Consider the following 23,015-nt stretch of genomic DNA (forward strand, 5'->3'; position numbering starts at 1 on the left):
ATTATCGTTCAGATTATAGTTAAATTGTTCGAATCTAAACGATAATCGTTCGGTTGAAATGCAGTTAACGATTAACGTCCGAACGAGAAATCGTTGATCGCTTTATAAGACCTGGACCTATTTTTATCGTTGCTCGTTCGCAAATCGTTCGCATTGAATAAGACATCGTTCGGTCGTTCGCAATAGATACGAACGCAATAGCGAAACAATAGCGAAAAAAAACGATCGCAATTACGATCATAAGTAACGATTATCGTTCCATGGAAATGACTGAACGTTTTCAGGTTTTTCGCAATAGCGGTCGTTTGAGATCGTTAACGATTATGCAAACGATAATCGTCCGGTGGAATAGGGCCCTTAGTGTTCAGACTGCTGCCAATCAGAAAAGTGACCTGGGAGAACTCTGCACTTAGCGCATTAGCGGCCATCTTAGTGTAGTTTGACCTGGAGGGACTCTATAAGGGATAATGGGGATAGGATTACTTAGAAGTACGGTCATCTCAGAAGTACGGTCATCTTGCTGTTGAATCCAAAAAAGCTTTTGTCATGTCACGTTTTTTGCTGACATTTTTTTATTTGCAATAGTTAAGATGCCAACAAGGAGATGAATTTAATAAATTGATAGAACATTTAAGGACTTGGCTTTTACACTGATAACTGCTATATCATCAGTACATGGCCAGTCCCTTTAATTTGCCTGGTGGCCTGTATAGTCATTGCCGGTTTCTAGTTTATTCCGTAGAGAAGTAAACTACTTTTTTGTTTATTTGACCTCACACTTCAGAGAGAAGCTGCAGAGATTTTTATTTATTTCTAAGTTAAAAGTGAAATTTTATGGTGAGAACAGAAGGTGATGTGCCTGAGGATTGCTGCGGGCAAGACAAGGGCATATAAAATGCTTGTGCTTTGTTCGTCTCGATGTTTGCTTTCTGTAGTAGATAAACTGGCATCCGGTCAGGAGCAGCAGGAAGGTATGTTTTACGTTTTCCTTTTACTTACTTTATTTTCTAAGACCTTCCAACATACAGTATGTCGCATATCTTGTCACCATGAGTATGATTGCATATACCATTGCAATTGTGTTGATATTATATATGATGTTCAGTAACCAATATGAAAAAGCAATCTAAAAAGTAAATGGTCTATTGTCTGCCTTGCCTTTTGTTTTATTTATAAAGAGGTATTCCCATCTCATCTCATTGTTTGGATCACTTTATGATCTGTGGCGTCTGAGCTCTGAAGCCGTAAATGAGATTGTAAAGAATGAAGCGCTGCAACGTTCTTCCCTGGCAGCAGGTCATATGACTGTCCAGGGAGCTGCAATGTGGTCCCTTTCAACTTTGACATATATACAACGTACACAGTACACACAGAGAGAATTATCTCACAGATTTTTGAAGCCAAAGCCAGGAATGGATTTGAAAAGAGGAGAAATCTCAGTTTTTCCTTTATGATCTGTTCTCTGTTTATAGTCTGTTCCTGGCTTTGGCTTCAAAGATCTGTCAGTTAATCTGTCTGTGTAAACGCACCATTAAAACCTGCTTGTTCAGTAGCGTATATTGTGGAAAGTGAAGCTCTGTCATCTTGCCTTTATTGTAAGTCAATGATCAGCCTATGTGTAGTCTCTCGAGCATAATAGTTGCTATTGGACACAGTCGACGGCTTACTGGGACCCTATAGCAATGTGCTCTCAGTTGAAATGCATTCTACCGTCCATTTTCTTCAACATTACTTTCTCAGCTATTTAAATATATAAAGGCTTTTCAGACTGAAAAACTTGTCTGTACAGACACTGATGCAGAAGAGAATACTGAGAAATTAGAGCTGAAAAGCCTTCCATGCAGCTGCTGTTAAATGGGCTGAGTTGGTGTTTGAGAACCTATTTACGTGAAATACACCACAAATTCCATAGTAGTCAATGCCCTGACTTTAGACATATACAGGGAACTCGTTTAGGATCACTTCTACCTAATAAACGTAAAATTGGGTAACCCATGGAGGACCATTATACAAGTTCCGAGCCTCTCTCTCCGCTGATCGCTATGAAGCTGTGTCTGCAGTACATAGCAATTTTGTTTCCTGACGAGCTAATGGACCAACAATCTAAATAGTATTCAACAGAAATGTCCTGCTTTTTAGCTGCTTCTCAGAGAAGGGTAAGAAAAACTTCCTGCTCTCTGGGTTAAAGTGAATCAATCACATGAAAAATTGCTATACTGCTATTTAGCTGTGCCAATACACCCCCTAACCCACTTTTCACACATATACCTATAGTGTCCGTCCCTGCCTGATATACCTCAAAAATCATACTTTGATCTGGTCCTGCACTGTATGCCAATTGATGGCAGGTAGTCATTTGAGCGTTTCTTCAGGGCCAAGTAGTCAGAGCCCCGGGGCTGGGTTCCGCTTTAATCACACCTCATAGCCCTGTGTCACAGAATCATCATTCAGAGGTGGGCCTGGGACTGTGTAGCTGACATAGACAGTACAGGGGCACCCCCCTGCTGTACTTTGCATGTCTGAAATGGCTTTGAAGTCTCATAGCTTCGGAATTTTGCTTAACAGAGTGTCACTGAATTGATCGCTTTAACCCTGCTGCAGCCACCACAAACGAAAGAAGTATTATTCCTGTGGTGGTGGCTGAAGCAGGGTTAAAGCGATTCATTCAGTGACACTCTGTAAAGCAGAATACTGAACTATGACCATTCAAAGCCATTTCAGATATGCAAGCAGGGATAGGGTGCCCCTGTACTGTCTATGTCAGCTACACAGTCCCAGGCCCGCCTCTGGATGATCATTCTGTGACACAGGGCAATGAATCACACCCACTGAGGCGTGATTACAGCAAAACCCACCCCATGGCTGTGACTACTTGGCCCTAAAGAAACGCCCAAATGACTACCTGTCATCAATTAGCGGATGCTTTAGATTTGTCTGGAAAGTGTGTTAGGGGGTGTATTAGCACGGATTAATAGCATTCTATTAATTTTTTAGGTGATTGGTTCCCTTTAAGAATAACATCAGGAGGGGGAGAGAGCTAGGATGGCTATACATCTTCAACATGTATGTGTGCACCTTTACAGAACGATTATGGATGGTGGAGAGGAAGGAATCAGAGGGCAGCGCACACTGGCTGGAGAAAAAGAAAAGCAGATGGAATCAGTCAGTGCAGGGGAGAAAGTAGGGCCTATATAGAAGCAAAGCTAAATTTCGGAGTTATGGAGAACAGGTTCATTACCATTATAAGTGCAAAGCAAAAATTTATTTTTTCCCCCCAAAGGTGTCAATAACCTTTTAAAGGAAAAGTCCGGCGAAAATTTTTATTAAAGTATTGTATTGCCCCCAATATACACTTATTATGGGAAATGCTTATAAAGAGCTTTTTTTCCCTGCACTTACTACTACATCAAGGCTTTACTTCCAGGAAGTGAAGCCTTGATGCAGTAGTAAGTGCAGGGAAAAAAAGCACTTTATGTACATTTTCCATAAAAAGTGTATATCGGTGATTTGTATAACTTTTGTCGGGCAATACAATACTTTAATAAAAAAAAATTGCCGGACTTCTCCTTTAAGTTCATCTAGCCATAGAAATATTGTTGTTTTTTTATGAATACCTTGATAAAACTCACTAAAATGAATCGCACATGGATGTGAAAATAAATGTTGTTAATAATTCAGATGGATATAACTCAGTATATAGAAGAACACATATATCAATGAGCAAGTGTGTAGCTGTATTGTTTAAATAATAATGGAGTTCCTATATAGATGATAAGATTTAGTAAATAAAATACAGCATGGGTACCCATAACCAGAAGATTAGGCTGTGCTAGATATTTGGAGATCAGGAAATTCTCAGAATCAATAATGCTGTCATTATTCTTATATACATTCTGTAAAAAGTGGCTGAAGACTGTCGATCCGGAATGTTCGTAAAGCGTTCATCCACTTTAGATGCAGCTGAGATGCTTAAATTAGCTTTGATTTTCTTTTGTAAACGATTCAATAGATGTCTCATATGATGGAAACATGCCTAAAATGTCTTCATTTTTTAAACATTCTCTATATAAAATTCTGATTTTAATCCATTGCAAATTTCACTTCATTTTTATAATAAATATTTCCTTCATGCATGATTATAGTCCCTTTCTCTATGAGCCAGCAGTGCTCCCTATCCTGGGAGATCCAAAAGTCTTTTTTTATTTAAAGCATCCTGTCCTCAAACACAACTTTTGACATAGTAAAAGTTATGATTGGTGGGAATCTGAACACTCAGACCAATCATTAAAATGAGTTGGGAGACTAGGATGGGGATACTCCGTTCCACTAGAGTCTGTGGCTCTCAATTCTTGCAGTGGATTTTCAATCTGCTGCAAGAATGTAGTGATAGCCATGTTTAACTATTTAGCTGCTGTACCAGTGAAAATAATAAACAACCAATACTTACCCATCCGTTTTCCCTTAGCGTGCTCTTGCTTGATTCTCTGCGTCCCCGCTTAGCCAATCATTGTGCCTTCTCATCGCAGCCAGTGATTGGCTGAGCGAGCAGTCAGTGAGCTGGGACCTGGAGACTTGAAGAGGAGCGCGCCTGGGAATGCTTTATGGTTATAACAGATTACATATATTTGATTATAAAAAATAACTTTGCCATTTTTATGTGCACTACCCCTAATAAACTGATATAATAAATCATATGTTAGATAGTATCTGCTATTTAATTTTTTTAACTGTGTAATGAGGAATAAGAGGAATGGCATACTATAGAGTTCTGAGAAGGAAAAATAGTTTTATGAGGATTCTGAGTAATTACTAAAACAGATAAGACCGCTATTACTAATAGGTCAGGGTTGCAAATCGTTTTGTGTATTATAGCTCAGATACCATTGACTTTGATGAATGTGTTGTAAAGATCAAGAACCTTGACTTTTGTGAATCTTTCTCTAATTGTCCTTTCCTTTTATTACCAATTCTTTAGAATCCTAACAAAACTTCTAGAAGTGTCAGATGATCCGCAAGTCCTTGCAGTGGCTGCTCATGATGTTGGAGAATATGTACGACATTACCCAAGAGGAAAAAGGCAAGTGTGTTATAGTGTCTGGCATTGGTTTTTATTTCTTTAGAACCTCCTTACTGTAAAGTGCTGTGAAGTATGTAGGCGCTATATAAATACAAAAAAATTATTATTATTATTTAGAAACTTTCTAATCTAGTGTTGTAACAAATTATATTGGCTCCCATCTATTCTGCCCTGCCCCTATGTGCACAACTCATGCATGCTCAACTGTAATATTTATGGGTGGGTTTACAACATGATGCCTTGTCCTGAACAATGCCAGAGGCAGAGGAGCAGGCAAAGAATGATACAGAAGCTTTTGCAAACTTGCTGTGTGGAGATTCTATTGTTTAGATCAACGTTCGGAAGCATCTTTGGGCATTGAACTGGCAGGAGTATTGAGGGAAAGCAAAGCATTGTGGGATTTGTAGTATTTATAGCAATTTCCCAACAGTACAGACAAGTGGATTTTTGATGGCTTTAGGACTAGGCAAGACGGCTAAACAGTGCTATATTTTTGGAGGGCACTCACCGTTAAAACTTAAAGCGTAACTGTCATTTCAGCGTCATTTTTCTAAAAACATTAAATATCAACAGTACAAGCGATTTTAAGAACCTCTGTAATAGGTTTTATGTACTAAAAGAGTTTCCTTCTGTACTGAAAAAGCAATCTCCCAGCCTCCCCCCTCACATCAAATGAAGCAGGATTTCTGTCTCCATTATGTGGCTATGGAGAGGGGAGGGGCTGTTAGGAGTGACTGAGCACGGAGGATTTCTGCACAGCACAACACCCTGCAATCTTATCTCAGTAAGTTCATAGATAAGCACTGACCTTTCTGACACCTGAATTTAGCGTTTTAGGTGCCCAGACAGTCTACAAACAGCTGACCATGTCTTCCCTTCCTGCTCCCTCATCTCCCTCAGCCCCTCCCCCCTCCATAGACTTACAATGGAGAGAGCAGAACCCGTCTTCACTGGCTTCTCTGTAATGAAGACGTGTTTGCCTGATAATGCACAGATAAGAAGTCAGGGGGGGAGGCTGGGAGATTGCTTCTTGAGTACAGAAGGAGGCTTTTTTGGCTGATAAAACCTATTACAGAGTTTCTTAAAATCGCTTATACTACTGATTTCTGCAATAAAAAAAAAAACATGACAGTTACACTTTAACTTTAATTTTATCTTCTTAAAATCTTGACATAATACAAGTGCAGGACGAGCATGATGTGGACGCTAGTGCTTCCTAATCAGCGTGAAAGCTGTTTCGCATATCGGAACAAGTAGTGGATTATAGTAGGTCCGTTTCGGGCGGTAGCCTGGGGCCCATGGCCACCCAAACAGACTCATACTTTCGGTGGTTTATTATCTCCTGGCTACAGTTCTTTGCATTTTTGCATGATTTGCAAAATATTGCTGCTTTTCTACATCATTCTTCAAGTCAAGATTTTACGAAGATAAAATAGAGTAAAGTTTTAACGGTGAGTGCCCTCTAAAAGTTTTTCCTTTTTCGTCTACAATGCTATGTATAGCTACACATTAATATCACTTCTGTTGGTTATTTTCTGATAGTTTGCAGAACCCTTTTGTTTCTAGTATCAGGGTGGGGTAACGCTTCAGACATCTCCTCACCCTTAGAACCATATAACAGTCATTCATTTTATCCCCTTAGGGGGCCCCTCCCATTTATAGTTGTGATTAGAATTGAATATACTGCCCATTTCCCTTCATACAGACACACATGTGAGTTATATACTTAGTCTAAAGAGCTACAAAGCTGATGGATCCCATTTACTAACTATAATAAGGCAACAAATTGGCCTTAGCCGTTTTCAAGCCAGAAAAAGAACACCTCACCTAAATTCATCTGTTTGGGCGGGTTCACACTACGAAATTCTCGCGGACAATGTCCGCGGAATTCCGTCAGCTGTCCGCCCGCACATCTGGGCGCCTTTCCGCCGGCCCCATAGACACCATTCTATGGGCCGGCGTATTCCGCTATACGCTGAAAGAAGTGTCATGTCACTTCTTTTAGCGGATCGCGGAATACGCCGGCACATAGAATGGTGTCTATGGGGCCGGCGGAAAAGCGCGTGCCCGTGCGGGCGGACAGCTGACGGAATTCCGCGGACAGATTATCTGCCAAAGATTTGAAGCCAAACACAGGAGTGGATTTGAAAAGAGGAGAAATCCAGTCTTTCCTTTATGACCTCTTCTCTGATTATAGTCTGTTCCTGGGTTTGGTTTCAAATCTTTGGCAGATAATCTGTCGTCAGATCTGTTGGTGGAATAGGGCCTTAAGAGCCATAGCGCTTTTATTTTTCCATCTACAGGGCTGGTTGGGGTGTCATTTTTGTGCCATGATCTCTAGTTTTTATTAATATGATATTGGTGTAAAAGAGTTAATTTTATAAAAAAAAAATTCTGATATATAATTAAACAAAATCAGCAATCCTGTTTTTGTTGATTTGTTATTCCCCGTTTACACCGTTCAATGTGCGGGAACAGTGATGTTATATTTTAATAGATCGGACAATTCCGCAAGCTACGATATATAATATTTTTATCTATTTATTTTGATTTTTATAATGGGGTATTTTAAACTTTTATTGGGGGGTTATGTAAGGTTTTTTTGTAATACTTTTAAAATCTTTTTTTACACTTTTATTTTACAGTAAAACATGCAATAAATAGATTGCATATAGTGATCTATGCTATGCCATAGAATAGCATAGATCAGTGTTATTGGCGATCTGTGCATAGAGCTTGCCTGAGACCAGACTCTATACACAGAACGCCAATCCCACAGGACAGATGTAAGTGACTTACTCCCGCCTGTCGGTACAAGCCCGTCGGGATCACATCTGCCTCTCATTATGCTAGGCTCCTGTGACATTGATCTGTGTGGAACCACTCTCACTGCAGCGGACCCTCACACATCTACAGCCCCTCAGTGAGAAATATATATATATATATATATATATATATATATATATATATATATATATATACATTCCTACTGCACAAAGTATATGCAGTAGGGACGTATATATGAAGATTGCAAAGGTGTTAATAAGAAGTGAGTCCTGTCGACCTGGCTTTTTACGGTGGCTCCTAAGCCATTGATGAAAGAAGGCCACTCGTGACTTCCTGTGTCACGTGACCAGTAGGATAAGCAGTACTAAAGAAGATCTTTCTCTTCCTTGTGTGCAGTCTTCACTTTACTTGCGGCATCAAAGCTCCGGAAGCAAATGTATATTTACTGAGGACAGATGCAGCTTCATATGTCCCAAGAGTCAGAGATCGAGCAGAGTGGTTGAGAACTAGCCTGTGTGAAAGTGCGACACTCTGTCAGCACAGAAGACAGAACCAGCACAGAAGACAGAACCAGCATCAAAATGGAGCTGTCAGGGAGTTCTAGGGTCCAGGAAGATGGCAGTCCCTTCTCTCGACCCGCAACCCCTGTCCCTGCTTACTTGCCTCCCTAGGCTAAACCCCAGGGCAGCGACTGGGCGATAGTCCCTAGCCTAACTAGGGATACAGGGCGGTAGACAGAACACACAGACAGGTATATAATAACAGCTCAGACAATCCGAGTCGGCAACAGGAGGTAACGTCAAAATCCAAATCTGTAAGCAAAGGGTTAACAGAGTTTAGTCCAAGGTCGAGCACAAGAGGTAACGCAGTACAGAAGTATGAGGTAGAGGCAAAGTCCAAGTCCAAGTGTCAAATAACAGGCAGTATAATTGATACGCTGGTGTAGCTGGAGACCAAATATACACTGGCAACTTCTGCCAATAATGTCCAGACTAAATGCTGCCAGAACTCCCGCCGCAGCCCCTGATAGGAACAAGGAGTCCGACAGCTGTGATGGAGACCAATAGCAGCCAGGGAGCAGCTCCTGTGCTCTGAATGGAGCAAGCCTTAAGCCATAAAGCTGGGTGTCTGCTCCCTGGCAGCACTGTCTGACGTGTGTGAATCAGATCAGAGAGACTATGGGCGTCGGCTGTTTTTTCCGGCCAAATTCACACACACAGCGAACGAACTCTAAGGCCGAATTCACACGTCCGTTTTTCTGTGCGCTATTGCGGGCACGCAATTGCAGACAGAACATAAAACCAATGTTATATTCAATTCACACAGCCGTACATGTATACGGGGCCGCGATCTGTGCCGTCTTTTATGGCACGGATCATTACGTTAATGAAGTGGGAATGTAGTGCTCCGTGAAGCACGGGACACTACGTGTGTGAACGTGGCCTAACAGGAGCAGCCAGATCAAAGGTTTTGGACACAAGAAAACGTGAACATTGTGCTTAACGGGGTTATGGAGGGTCACTGGTAAGTGGCAGGATTTATTTTTTAAGCCAGTTCGCCAGAATACCCATGTAAGTCTGTTAGGCTAACACGTCCTGTTTTATAGAAATCACTTGTCGGCATTCTTCTCTTTATAATCACCGGCAGGATAACTATGAAAGGTAATGCCCATATAGAGATAACAGAGTCCGACCATTTACAGATTCCTCCCCCTCGCTCCCCTGTACAGTTGCTTGTTACAGCACACTGGGGGAGATTTATGCAAGCCAATTACATGTCGATAATCCTGTACACGGATCAATGTGCAAATCTTTTGACATGTTGATAGACAAGAAGCCAACAAGCAAGTGTTTGCTCGCTCGTCAGCTGCTTACAGTCTCTTTACATGAGGAGATACCTGCCGGATTTGCAGATAATCACTGTGTACTAGGGCCTTTACTGTAAAGATCCCCATACACTTTATACTTATTTAGTTTATGCGGTTCTCCTGAGACTCTACCGATAGATGATGTCAGTGAAGATAGGAGTCATGCATAGTGGTATTTCATTGCCCAACCCCTTTGTTCTAGAAGAGAACACCTCCACATAGATAATGCAGTAACGTTTGGCCGTGTATAGGAGGATTGGAGAGAGAACAATTTTAGCTGTCTTTTTTTTCTTTTAGGAACTTTCTAAAGTTATATATTTCTGTATATTGAGCGTCATGTCAGCTTGTTTTACTGTGTGCAAAGAATACTGGTAAAAACTTTTCTTATGTTTCTAAAGAAAATCAACATCTCCTTCCAAATTTCTGCCCCACAACTGAGCCGCTTTCAGCACTTGGTGGTGGTCCCTTTATTCACTTCCAATTCTAACGGCCGTGACAATAAAGTGTAATCTTCCTTATCTGTCAAACTGCTTCTTCTGTGTGTAATAGAATCTCTGTCTGCTGAACAATTTAAACGTCCTTTTTGCCTTTTAACTCTTCACATGTCTATAGCACACCTCTGTAACTGGCAAGGAAACTACTCTCATAAGATAGACCAGCATCGCTGACCTTAGAACATCTTCTTACAAGGACTATAGTATTATTTACTTTGGGTCCTTTTACACAGGCAAATATTTGCTCCTTATGCTGCATTTACACGAAATGATAACTCCTCAATTTGATTGTTTACCGATTTTAAAACAACGATTTGGTTTTTATAACGATCAGTGTTTAGACGAATAAATCGTTAGAAAAATCGTTAGAAATTTTGTAAGAAAAATTATTGCCATCGTTTTTAAGATCGCTTTAGCCCATCTTTCACATAGGGTGAATCTTTGAAAGACTGTTTACACCAAGCGATCTGCGAATCTTTAACGAACGACGATTTGAGAACATTGAAAGGTTAAAATGAATGATTTGTTGCTTGATCGTTCGCTGTGTTTACACGGATTATTGCGAAAATTCAAATGATAATCATTCAGTGTAAACACAGCATTACAAGTACCAATGGACCGTATAGCATGTCAATCAGTTCTTATTGAAAGCAGAATTTACACTGGGCAGTTGTTGGGAGAATAATAGCCAATCTTTTCCATAATGCTGTAGAACCGCAGCGATCTGTGGTTGTAGTTTACTTTTCAAAACCTTTTCATTTACTAGTTCCTTATAGTGTAAAACAGCTGATAAAGAGGGGGATGCTGCTGCAGGTTCGCTCCCTCTTTGTCTCTGTAAGACTGCATGCTTTGAGTAGGCCGGAAAACGGAAAGACTGGTCTGACTTTACCCCCGCAGCAGTAGAAGTGACCTAAGCAGTGGTTGTGATGAGCATGCTTGAGTTGTGCTCATCTCTAGTTGTGATATGTCTTTTCTTATTCTTCTTGACTTCACACATTAAATTTTTAGAGCTTTTCTTTAGAGCTATTTAGTGATTATGTTTCTTATTCAACCATGATCACCTTTCCATATGTTCCTTCTATTTATCTTCAAGGTCGCCAATCTGTCCACCTCTTCATAGCATCCTACTATCTCTATGGTTACTAGAAACAAGCTTAAGAATATTTTGTTGCAGCACTGTTAATTCATATTATACATTTGTCCATACACTGCCATTTTATTGCCACTATGACTATGACTTGCCTCTTTCAAATGCATTGCTCTAAAACCTTTTAAATGCCTAATACCAGTATTAATAGAGGATGGTCGTTCAGCCTTCAGAGTAGTGTTCTGATGTATCTGCTTGAAAACCATCATTAGCCTGTGCCAAAATCCATGAAAATGTGTCTATAATCTACAAGCATGAAACCTCTAGGCCGCACATTCAGCAAATAATTTTCTGTTTGATCTGCTAAGGATCATACTTAATAAGTGAAAAAGTTCACAGTTTATTTAAAAACTTAGAGATGAGCGCAAATAAAGCATGCAGGAGTCCAATTCACATTTAATGAATGGGAGTAATTTAATTTAATTTAGGGAGTCCGGGAAAACATAGATACAGCCTATTTCTTGAGTTGTGCTCGTCTCTAGAAAAACTCTGTTTCTGCTAGAGATCTCTGGCATTTATGTCAGTGGTAGTGCCTCCTTATTATTCTCATTTTGTCTGATTTCTATGTCCACCTGGTGCAGTGTCCAGTGGTAGTCACACGTTCCATTGCTGGTCTTATCACCATGTATTGATACTAGGGATGGTCTGAACCGAATTTTTTTTTTTTTTTTTTTTTTTATAATGGGGATCAATGGAAAAACTGATGCACACAAATCCCTCAGTTTGTTTTCATCTAGTTTGAACCCAGTCTTAATCTGTGCATAATGTTGGAACCTCAAACATTGGTGATTAAAGGAGAAAGGACACTTTAAGTTTAGAGCTACATGTTTGCTTAAAATGGCTTGCGGGTCTCCTGGGAATCTCAGTTAAGATTTACACAAACTTGCGAAGGTTCCAATGTGTTTTTTTCTTTAATAGCGATTAATTAAAATGCATGCATTCCATGTTCTCTTAATGTTGCCGCCTAAGGCTATGTTCACACAATGTAAATTTTTAAATAATCACAACCGTTCACGACCGTTGTTGCAAATTGCAACACCGAACATAATTAATTGAAAATTTAACATTGCACTGAAGTTAGTGGAATCCCAATCCCTCCCCGCCCCCCGGCGTACTCGGCGGAAAGGGGCGATTTGCGAATATTTTATTCGCTAATGGCCGTTTTGCAAATAAAATATTTGCAAATCACCCCTTTCCGCAAAAAAGTACGCAGTTTTGCGTTGATACATGTCCCCCATAGTATACACTCCGGACGGGATTCAAAGTCATGACATGTCAATTTTGTGCGGCCGCTATTCATTAAATAGTATTGATTAGTATTAGGCAGTTAATGGGGTTGTATGACAGAAGAAATGGTTTCATGCTGTCCCTTATAATTCCTAGTTCCTAGGCTAAGTGGAAATACCGGACACATAGCCCTTGGCGAAGGTTTGGGGCCCTTATCATTTCTTCTCTTACAAAGTCCCCTTAAAAATTCTCATCCTGACATTTATTGCAGGAGAAGCTGCTCAGATTTCTGAGTATTTTCCTCTACAGTTGTTTAGAAGCCATTCTCCTATGGTGTATGAGATTCTTAGAGATAAGGTGTTTTTACAATGAAGGTAAGGTAAACATAAGCCGCATTTGTGCCAGTGGCATGCTAACCTCCTGCATTAGCAGCTTGCCATTTGCATTAAGAATAGCCTGTGGTAGATAACAGTGGCTGTCACTGGGAGAGCTGCTGCGCACAAATAGAAATTTCTTTTTTTATTCTTGATGGAAATGCTATCTAAATTATACGCCAAGAGAGGTGAAATAGTCTGATTGGTCTGTTACTATCCTGTGTTATAAAAATATGTATTTTAGAGGGGTTTTTTTGTCCAAAGTGTGTTCTGTTAAGGTACGTACTGATAAAATGTCCTGTAACAAATCTCCAAATTAGAGCTGCAATAATGTAAAAGCTTTTTGCTTTCTGTCACCTGCAAATATGACTCAGGCTCTCTTCTCTAACGTAAGTGTCTGATCTCACAAATGTCCTCCTGAATTAATTGGCAAATATTCCCACAGACACCTCCAAAATCTTGTAGAATGTCTTTCCAGAAGAGAAGAAGTTGTTATAACTGCAAAGGAAGAAAATGTTAATGTCTATGGATTTAGAATAGGATATCGCAAAATTCCCTATAGGTGTAATGTGCCTTTTGTCCACACGAGTATTTAAAATGTATGGAATCTGAAAATACCCATTGACCACTTTTAGAAAAAAGTCCAAAAATTTCCCTTGTATATTCTTAAAAAAAAAAAAAAAAAAATTTAATTAAAAAGGTAAATGTATTTCCCCAGATGGAGAAGAGCCCAAGAGGCAATTACAGTCTGTATATCATGGGTTATACTGTCTTACATGTGCCTATTGACTTGGTGTACATAAAGACTATATAATCATGTCGTTTAGAGCAGTGCAGTGCACCAGTGAGGCGCCCCCTAGTTGTTGGTGAGGCCCAGCTGGGGAGCCAGTTTTCTCAATTTTTCCAACATTATTAATTTATTTCGTAGTTGCTTTATTAGTATCTAGACCTTTTAAGATGGGTAAAAGGTAGCCCTAGCATTATTAAAATGGACTTCAACCACAGATAATGAGGCCCAGGCACCCTCTTGGTCAGTCTGGTGAGGCCCAAGCATTGCCTTGATCTGTTGAGTGAGGCTCCAGTAAAAGAAAGTTTGAAAAGCGCTGGTTTAGAGACTCACTGCCATATATTATATATCAACATACAAAAAACACCTATCTGACATGATATTTATTCCTGTGCCAGTTACTGCACTTGTTGTCCATTTTATCCTGAATTTAGTTCAAACTCCTCACCCTCAGCCATAAAGCTCTCCACAATTCTGCCCCCACATACATCTCCTCCCTAAGCATCCTTCCTATGCTAACATCTTTGACAATTAGAACCTCTCACTCCCGCCTCCAAGACTTCTCTCATGCTGCACCAGTTCTCTGGAACGCTTTACTCAAAGACCCCAAACTTAAGATTCATCTCTTCAGGCACGCTTATAACATTTCTTAAACTTGTCCGCCCTTCTGCTTTCCCCTCACCTCTTATTCTATATCTCTGATGGTTCCATGTACTTCCATGTGTTCCTGTACTGGCCCACCCAACACTTTTTGATTGTATGTACAATGGCTGGACAATTTGCACATGAAGCACTTACTGCTTCTTGTCACCTCCTGGCCTCCTAGTCTATAAGCTCTTGTGAGCAGGTCATGGTCTTGAAGGATGACATGGGCTGTAGAGGATATGGATCTTTGTATGGATAAGAAGGCAGCAAAATCAGGAATTACAATAGTATCCTTATGTTATTAAGATTGTACTTTACAGCTCAGAGCATTTCTAAAGAAGCGGTAAAGACATCAAGAATTCAGAGTTCACTACTGTTTCACCTTATCTGACATTAAAATACAGATAGTCATCTGGGGAATAGGAAGTAGTAGCATTATTTAACTAGATTTGCATTTCCAGGGAAAAACATAGTGCTTGAAAAGAGCGCCCCTTTAACAGTGACTTCCCTTTAAGAGAAATTTTAACCCTTGATACCCTCTCTTTAGCGACTTTGGTACAGTCCCTTTAAGAGCGACAACGTTTTGAGTGACCTATATACTGTCCCTTTAAGACCAGCTTAAGTACTGACCCTTTAAGAGGGACTTGGGTACCGTCCGTTTAAGAGCGGCTTGGGTACTGTTCCTATAAAAGCGGCCTGGGTACCGTCCCTTTAAGAGCGACTTATATAATGCCCCATTAAGAGCGACTTGGGTACCCTCCCCTCAGCTCTGCTACTTTACCATTATAAGTAGCAGAGTTCAGTCAGTAAAGATCATTGCTCGGTTACCATGACAATCTTACTCATGTCAGTGAGACAAAATCGTTAAGGACTTTCCATCTTCTACATCTTCTATTGGCCAATAGCGGACATGTGACTGTGTGGATGTTGTGATGCGTTGACTGACAAGACCGTAGAATTTCTATTGGCTGCTATATTTCAGCTATTTGCATATGTGCTGTGATTGGCTGTTAGCATTTACAGTGTGGCCATTATTTCCAATGGGCCATTATTTTCTATGGGAAATTTGGGGTCTTTAAACGTAAATTTCTTAAAGACAAATCCGATCAAAACCAAAAATAGATAGCACACCTGTCACCGACGAGGGCTTCGGAACAGAGTCTTGTGTGCAAAGCAGTACAGGCAATATTATTTGCAGAAAAATGGCTAGCTGGAAAAAGAAGAAGAAGAAGAATACGGATTACAGTATAGTGCTTTTTCAAGCACTATAATGAGTTGTCATTAGCGCAAAATAGTGATAATATAAAAATGTGACATTGATCCTTCTGGAAGTGATTGGCGCTATAGATCAAGCATAACATTATTCTGACCTTCCACAGTTTACTGTAGTGTAGTAACAAGAAACCAGGAGGATTCTAAATTTAGACTGGTTAAAAAGTAACCTAACAAGTGATGTAGTAACCTTGTGATGTGACGTGGGTACAAGCAAAGTGAAATAAAGCATTTACACATTTCTCTTCTCAAAGCATTGCTCAAGTGAAAGCTAAAAACTTTTCGGCGCTCTTAGATCCTCATTTGCAGTTCATTTATAAAGCCTTTACTTTCGAAGCTCTGACCTGTGTTCTGCAAACTTCTTTCTGCCTAATTCACAATCATGAAGGTATCATTGACTGCCACAGATATAGTTGAGCTGCAGTTGCTCACTGCCACGGCTTCTATAAGCCTTCTTCCTTTCTACCATGTTCAGGGACACTTACAGATTGCTTTAGTTGGTGCAGAGAAGCACTTTAGTAACCATGTCATTTGGCTCTCCTAGTATAAGGCTGGTAAGGGAGAAAGGCTACCCTGCTTACTGGGTCCCTTTTTATGCTGCCTGCTCCAGTCCCCCCTGCAGTGCTGATTTGCACAGTTCTTACGGTGTGAACAAAAAGTAAGTATCTCCATGTGAGGCTATAAGATGCTGATAGACATACACTCGTAGCCTTCAGTAAGCAGGTGGAGCAGGGAAGCCATTTACCCTCACCAGCCTACAGTAATTCGGAGAGGTTAAAATTACTTGGTAACTGTATTGTATCAAGTTACCAACACAGGCACAGATGGGATATTTAAATTACTAGTTTTTCTGGAGGAGGCTGGTGTTGGCGATAGGCTGAAAACACACATGGTAGTTTTTGAAAAGCTGCCACTGCAGTTTTTGTGCCAAAACCAGAAGAGGATCCAGCAGAAAGGACAAGTACAAGTCCTCCATTTATATTTTCCATCCCGTTTAAATCCACTTCTGGTTTTGGCACAAAAACTGCAGTGGCAGCTTTATATGGGCTAATTTTCGAAAACGAGTGTTCCTGTCTGCCAATTATCGACCTGTGTAAAAGACCAAAAATTGGCTGATGGGTTTGCAGTGGAGATGAGCTAAGCAGGCTTTTGTTAAGGTTTGTGCCAAGCTGAAAGGTGGCTTTTGAATCCTACTGTCTGCCCGCTTCGTGAAGAAGGTGGATACAGCCTGAGGACCGCCTGGAACATTTGGAAATGGAAATATGGAAATGATCATGGCAAGAAAGAGGTTATTCCACTAAAGCAGACCTGATCTAAGTAGCGGGAAGGAGATAGAGATGATTACATTCAGAAAGCAGCTCTGTGTAGGTCAGGGGCGGGGAACCTTTTCCATATCGAGGGTCAGTCAGGCATTAATAAAATCATGGGTTTGCAGCACCCAGGGCAGGGCAAAGTATTGTTCCCCTAGTGCCCCTGTTGTTCTAGTTTAACCCTCTGATGCCCCTTGTACCTGATGTGAATCCTTAGTGATGCCCTGCAGCCAGAGTTAACCTCCAGTGATGCCCCTGGTAGCTGTAGTTAACCCCTTACTGATGTCCCTGGTAGTCTAGTTAACCCCCAGTGATGCCCCTTGTAGTCTAGTTGACCCCCAGTGATGCCCCTTGTAGTCTAGTTAACCCCCAGTGAAGCCTCTGGTAGGCCTAGTTAACCCCCCCCCCCAGTCATGTTCTTGGTAGCCTAGTTAACCCCCAGTGCCTGTTCCAAATAAAAAACATAAACATCCCACTCACTTTTCCTCTGCTCCCACGCTGCCCAGGTCCTCTTCTCTACCCTCTAGCCTGTGCCGGCCTTCTCCTGCAAGCGAAATTAACGCAGGAGAAGGAAGAAATGCGCCGCTCTGGTAGGGAAGGAGCCGGCACAGACAGCATCCTCCTGTGTCTGGCAGCTGTCACAGAGACAGGAGGATGCTGTGTATGCCGGCTTCTTCCCCACCACGGCAGCAGACATCACAGGGGAGCCGCAGGTCGCATCGGGAGGTCTCGGGGCAGATGTGGCCTGCGGGCCGGAGGTTTCCCACCCCTGGTGTAGATAGTAAGAACACTAGTATTTACACAAGGGTCAGCTGTCTAGAAATTTATGGGTGATTAGGGATAAGAGGGAAGCATTGATTTATCTTTTAGGCACAATGTGGACCCTACTTAGTAGGCAGACAGGCTCGGGATGTATGCACACAGTCCAGGCTTTTTCCCCTGCATAACATTAGCTAAACTCCACCACTATTCCATGTGTTGTCTTGTTCTCTTTGCGGCAAGAGACAGAATACCCCTAACAACAGGTAATGGAAAGCAGTTTTCAGGGAAAAAAGACGCCCTGCAAACTAGGAGTTATTTTTAAATGAGGTGATCTACAGATACTTTAGAAATTGCTTAAGACCCTATTCCACCAACAGATCTGATGACAGATTGTCTGCCAAAGATTTGAAGCCAAACCCAGGAACAGACTATAAACAGAAAACAGGTCATAAAGGAAAGACTGGATTTCTCCTCTTTTCGAATCCACTCCTGGGTTTGGCTTCAAATCTTTGGCAGATAATCTATCGTCAGATCTGTTGGTGGAATAGGGCCTTTAGGCTATCACATGAAGGGAAGTTGTTTGAGAAGTCTGTGACAATTTAACTAGAACAATACTAAGAAATTATGTGCAGTTATGTTGACACACTGTTTCATTGTTTCTGTTTTCAGCATGGTTCATTTTAATATACAAAAACCACTTTTTTGTGTGTGTCAAAAAAGACACAATGGATCCTTTGACAATCCTTTTTTTAATAGTGTAAGTCATAGGTGTCCTTTTTGTTTCCTTTTTAACATATATTTTAAGCAGGAACAAAAACTACCTAGCTTTAATCGCATAAAACAAAAATCTATATGTACTTGCTAAACAGCAGAATCTCCTTGTTTCATGGGACCAGGGATGAGAATTTATTTGTAGGTGGAAGGATTATTACGAGCTTTCAGCACTCTGTTTCCAGCCAGGAAGCATTGATTTGGATTATAAGTATCTGACTGTGTTATTACAAAATGTATTATTAAATAGTTAATAATGTATGTGATGATATAAAGGAGCAGAAGAACCATGAGTCATGAAGTTCTGAGAAGCTTCAGCCATCTCAGGTAAAATCTATCAGACTGTGTTGGTGATGGATATGACAAGTCTTTCTCCATCTTTCAGGGTGATTGAGCAGTTGGGTGGGAAGCAGCTGGTAATGAACCACATGCATCATGAAGACCAACAGGTCCGCTACAATGCTCTGCTGGCAGTACAGAAATTGATGGTCCATAATTGGTAAGTTACAGCAATGAAGGTAATTCTGCAGAATAATTTTGTTCAGTGCAAAAGATGTTTTTTCCTTTTAACTTTTATTATGAAAATGAAAGTAAACAAACAAAGAAAACATATTAGGGATAAGCAGGTTTACGGTACTAGCAAAGCACTTTGCTAGATTCTGCTGTCTGGTTGTCAGTCGGCTGCCTTTGAGCTCTGTGTGGCTCTTCTCCGGGTCCCTGGAAAAAAGTTGGATCCACTCCTTGAAAACTGTCAGAGGTTTCCCAGGACTGGATCTTGCTTTTCCAGGCGGAGGGGCACAGAGTTCAAAGGCAGCCGGCCGAGTCTAGCAAAATGCTTTGCTTTACTACTACTGTAAATTCGCTCATTCCTACATAATATTAAACAATAGATTATATTGAAATTCCCAGACTCTCCCTTTCTAGCCCCGGCCTGACCCGATGATAAATTATGACAAAGGTTTAAAAGAAAAAAAATTATGTTTTAAAATCTTGAACCATGGATAAACGTACTTTCTGATTTATGTAAACAGGAGAGAAAAAAATCTTTGCACAAATTGCCATATTCATGTCAGCCAATGTGAATATCCAGAACTACATAATTCCTTGCTACTATTACCTCTCTGTCAGTGTCTGTCAGCAATGGTATCTTAATAAAGAATAAATCCAAAGATAAATAATTTAGCATCAGGCTGCTTGGTATCAGACGTTTAGAGACACCTTTACTATTGCTACTATAGTAGGTAGATCATAGTTCCTGGATACATTTTATGTTTGAGATGAAAAGGTGACCCCAAACCTGCTCAAATGAAACTAGGTGGGTCAGTTTACCATTCTCTGTACATTAACCCTCATTGTGCATGGCATTAGGCCATAGGAGTTCAGCCTGCTACATATTAGGATTTTAAACCAAGACGCATTTGCCAATGGTTATTGTGTACCACGTTTTTGGATTCTGATTTTAATTATGGATAGCAAATGTGAGGAGAAATCTCTGAAAGGGGGGAAAGGGGTTAAATTAATCAATAGTCTATTAGATCCACATTTTCAGGGATGCCAAAAATGCTCATTTACTTACATCTTAAATTGTCCTCTAGCAAAGCTAATCCTCTAGGGGACTAGAGAGAAATGTGTGTAAATGGGATATCAATTGTTTTAATGTTAGAACTGTGGAGATAATAATGGAACATAGTCGGATTCAGACACTGTTAGTAGTATGCTAGCACAGGGGTCGGTATTGACCATTCTTTCAAATGCCTAATGACCTTGAAGATGACTACAGTAGAAACTGTAGTAGAAATTCCACTAAAGTATACATAATAGTAAAACAGTGGGTAAAACTGCAAGTGAAAAAAGACTTGGTGGACAGAACACTACAACCAGGCAGTTACTACCGAGGATAATAATATCATAGAATGCATCAAAAGAAGCATAGATGCTCATGTTTTCCAGGCATCCCTAAGGCTGCATTCATCTTCTGGGATACCATGGGAAGTCAAATGCAGAGCATTCAGTGTTTCGTGAAACAGCCCTTACTGTAGTTTTGCTCATCTCTAATATTTAGGCTTGCAACTGTGACAAGCGTGAAAGAGCAGATTTCACCATAACTGGCAGGGATTCTTTAGTGCCACATGATGATTTATGATATACATTCCTCTTTTGAAGAAAGATTTTTTTTTTTTTTTGATGTTAGCATGAGAGAGAATTTTTTCTCTGATAAGATATATTTTTTCACTGATAAGATATATTACAATATTGCAAAATCATATTTAATTTGCTGGGACTGTTTACTTATGCAAGATTTGTTAAAGTGTAGTGCCTATTTAAGTGCATTAACTGCATTTTTGTAGATTTTGGAATATGCAGATTTTCCTTTAGGAATGGCATTTCTGTATATTGTTGCCTAGTTGAAGGGGTATTTCGGTGCTTTGGGAAAAATTTGTATGTTGCTCGGGCAGCTCCCATTTGTCCCCTTCCAATCTCTCAATTTCCTGTCTTTTACCGATTTCTGAGACGCAAGCTCAGCGTGGAACCCGCATGTCCAGTGAATCCCTGTTTTTTTTTTTTTGTTGTTTTTTTTTACATTTTTGATTGACTGTAGCAACATAATCTTCTTTTTCACCACGCTGGAATACCCCTTCAACACATTCACAGGTAAATACATGTTTTATCTTTTAATTTGCTGTAGATGAATGTAAAGGAGCAAATACTTCCTGGAGTGAGAGAAATCAAATATTAATAAAGTAACGGCAAAAGCCATTAGTTTTTATTACTTGTCCTATAAAGGCTTTGTACAAGCTTAATGGCCTTTAGGGGACTGCTTAAATATATTTGCATTAATATGCCTTGCTAATAAGTTTGGCAAATGGATGTGCACATTTTTTCGTGACAGAATAAATTGAATATGAAAGCCATGCATCTCTGTCATTTGTTGTGAGCCTGCACATTTAGGTTGTCAACATTCCCATTGACTCCTATCATCCGTGTAGCTTGAAGATAAAGCTAAAAAAACAGGATCAGTGAGGCAATGGCCACTGGTGTACCTAAATCCAGAGGAATAGAACCTTGCTTAGGTTTGTCTTTTAGTAGTCGTCTTATTATGTGAAACCGTTTACAATTTAAAAAAAAATCTTCATAAACGATATCTGTATGATGGACTAAAGATGAGTGCATTATTAAGTAACACTATACCTTACCGCTATTGAAGAGACTCTGAAATGAAGGTACACTTGTATCAATCTACATTTTAATGCATATTGAATAAATCCACGGAAGCCTCAGCCAGCCCTTAGGAAGTGCTAGAAGGAACCGAATGTATTATCGTTTCAAAAATAAATCAATGTTTTCCATTTTTATAGGCCTGAAATAAATTGAATTAAAGCAAACTTCAGGCGATACCTGCGATTAGTATTACCTATAAGAAAAATATGATTTTATATAAACTGCATACAGGCACGGCATCTTTATGTTGGCTCAGTGGAAATCCATTTACTCTTCTTGATAGTATAGAACGCCTTCATGTAAATGATGTTTGTTTTTTTTTTCTTTTTTTTTCTTTTTTTAAATTTTTAGGATGTCTCATGGTCTCTGTTTTATGACATCCAGGAGGACAGGATTTCCAAGCTCCAGGCTTTTTTTTTTACACGCTTTGCCACTTGCACAGGCTTTGTGTTATGGCAGCAAAGCCCCGACAGATTTATATTTTTGACCTGTAGGCTCTTGTACATTTTTATTGTGACAATTTATACAACCCAGATTTCTAAGGCAACAGTGTGCATAGGTCCAACTCTATTGTAGGACTACTATAACGTTCTCTTCCCTGTGTCCAAGCACGGTTTCCTTTCTAATAAAGATTTTATTTTGTAGCCACCATCTTGAATACTGGAATATTTTTTCTAATGTTTCCCTGATAGGAACAGAATGATCAGAATGAGATATGTCAAATGGGCAATTTTCTCTCATTGTTGATCACTAAACCTTAACTTAAGTTGTGTAATTTACTTCTAAGGCTCTGTCTATGTCACATTTAAAGGGGTTTACCGATGAAACAGTGTCTTCTGATGAGGTTGAGTCCTCATGCTTACTTATTCCAGCTGGCAGAGGATTTCCGCTATTTTGTTTATATTTGTCCATCGAAGTGATTTTCTGATGCTGCTCACACTTCCCATAAAGCCTCTGGCTTTGCAGAAAGGAGATGTGGCATCTCATCAGTGCAGTTCCTAAGGAGGTCACCTCATGTGGGGTTTGATGCAATCTCTTATTCAGAATGCTCTTCTTAGAAAAGGTCATTTGACCTTTAATAACAATTGAGGTGTTTTTATGAAGATATGACGTCTTCACACACAGCATTTTTGCAACCTTTGGTTATCATTTTATTTGATTTTTCTAAATCAAAAGGGAAGCATTGAAATTGTGGTTAAAAAGTGGAACATCACAGCAGACAATCAGACAAATGCTGTAGAAATGCAATATGGCAACATATACCCTCAGGGGAAGT

General features: G+C 40.1%; 1 protein-coding gene across 2 annotated transcripts in view; it reads left to right on the forward strand.

Annotated features, from left to right (window-relative positions):
• The window catches only part of ATP6V1H (ATPase H+ transporting V1 subunit H), a 123,440-nt gene that overhangs the window by 72,471 nt on the left and 27,954 nt on the right, over positions 1 to 23,015 (forward strand). Inside the window, exons 13-14 of one of the 2 annotated variants that reach the window (XM_069960039.1) lie at positions 4,976 to 5,077; positions 18,906 to 19,019. In XM_069960039.1, coding sequence (XP_069816140.1) covers positions 4,976 to 5,077; positions 18,906 to 19,019 — 216 coding nt within the window. Of the gene's footprint in view, positions 1 to 4,975; positions 5,078 to 18,905; positions 19,024 to 23,015 lie in introns of those variants that run through there. The other variant, XM_069960040.1, reaches the window with a different exon arrangement.

The sequence above is a fragment of the Dendropsophus ebraccatus genome, chromosome 2, assembly GCF_027789765.1.
Source record: "Dendropsophus ebraccatus isolate aDenEbr1 chromosome 2, aDenEbr1.pat, whole genome shotgun sequence".
Taxonomy (NCBI): Eukaryota; Metazoa; Chordata; class Amphibia; order Anura; family Hylidae; genus Dendropsophus; species Dendropsophus ebraccatus.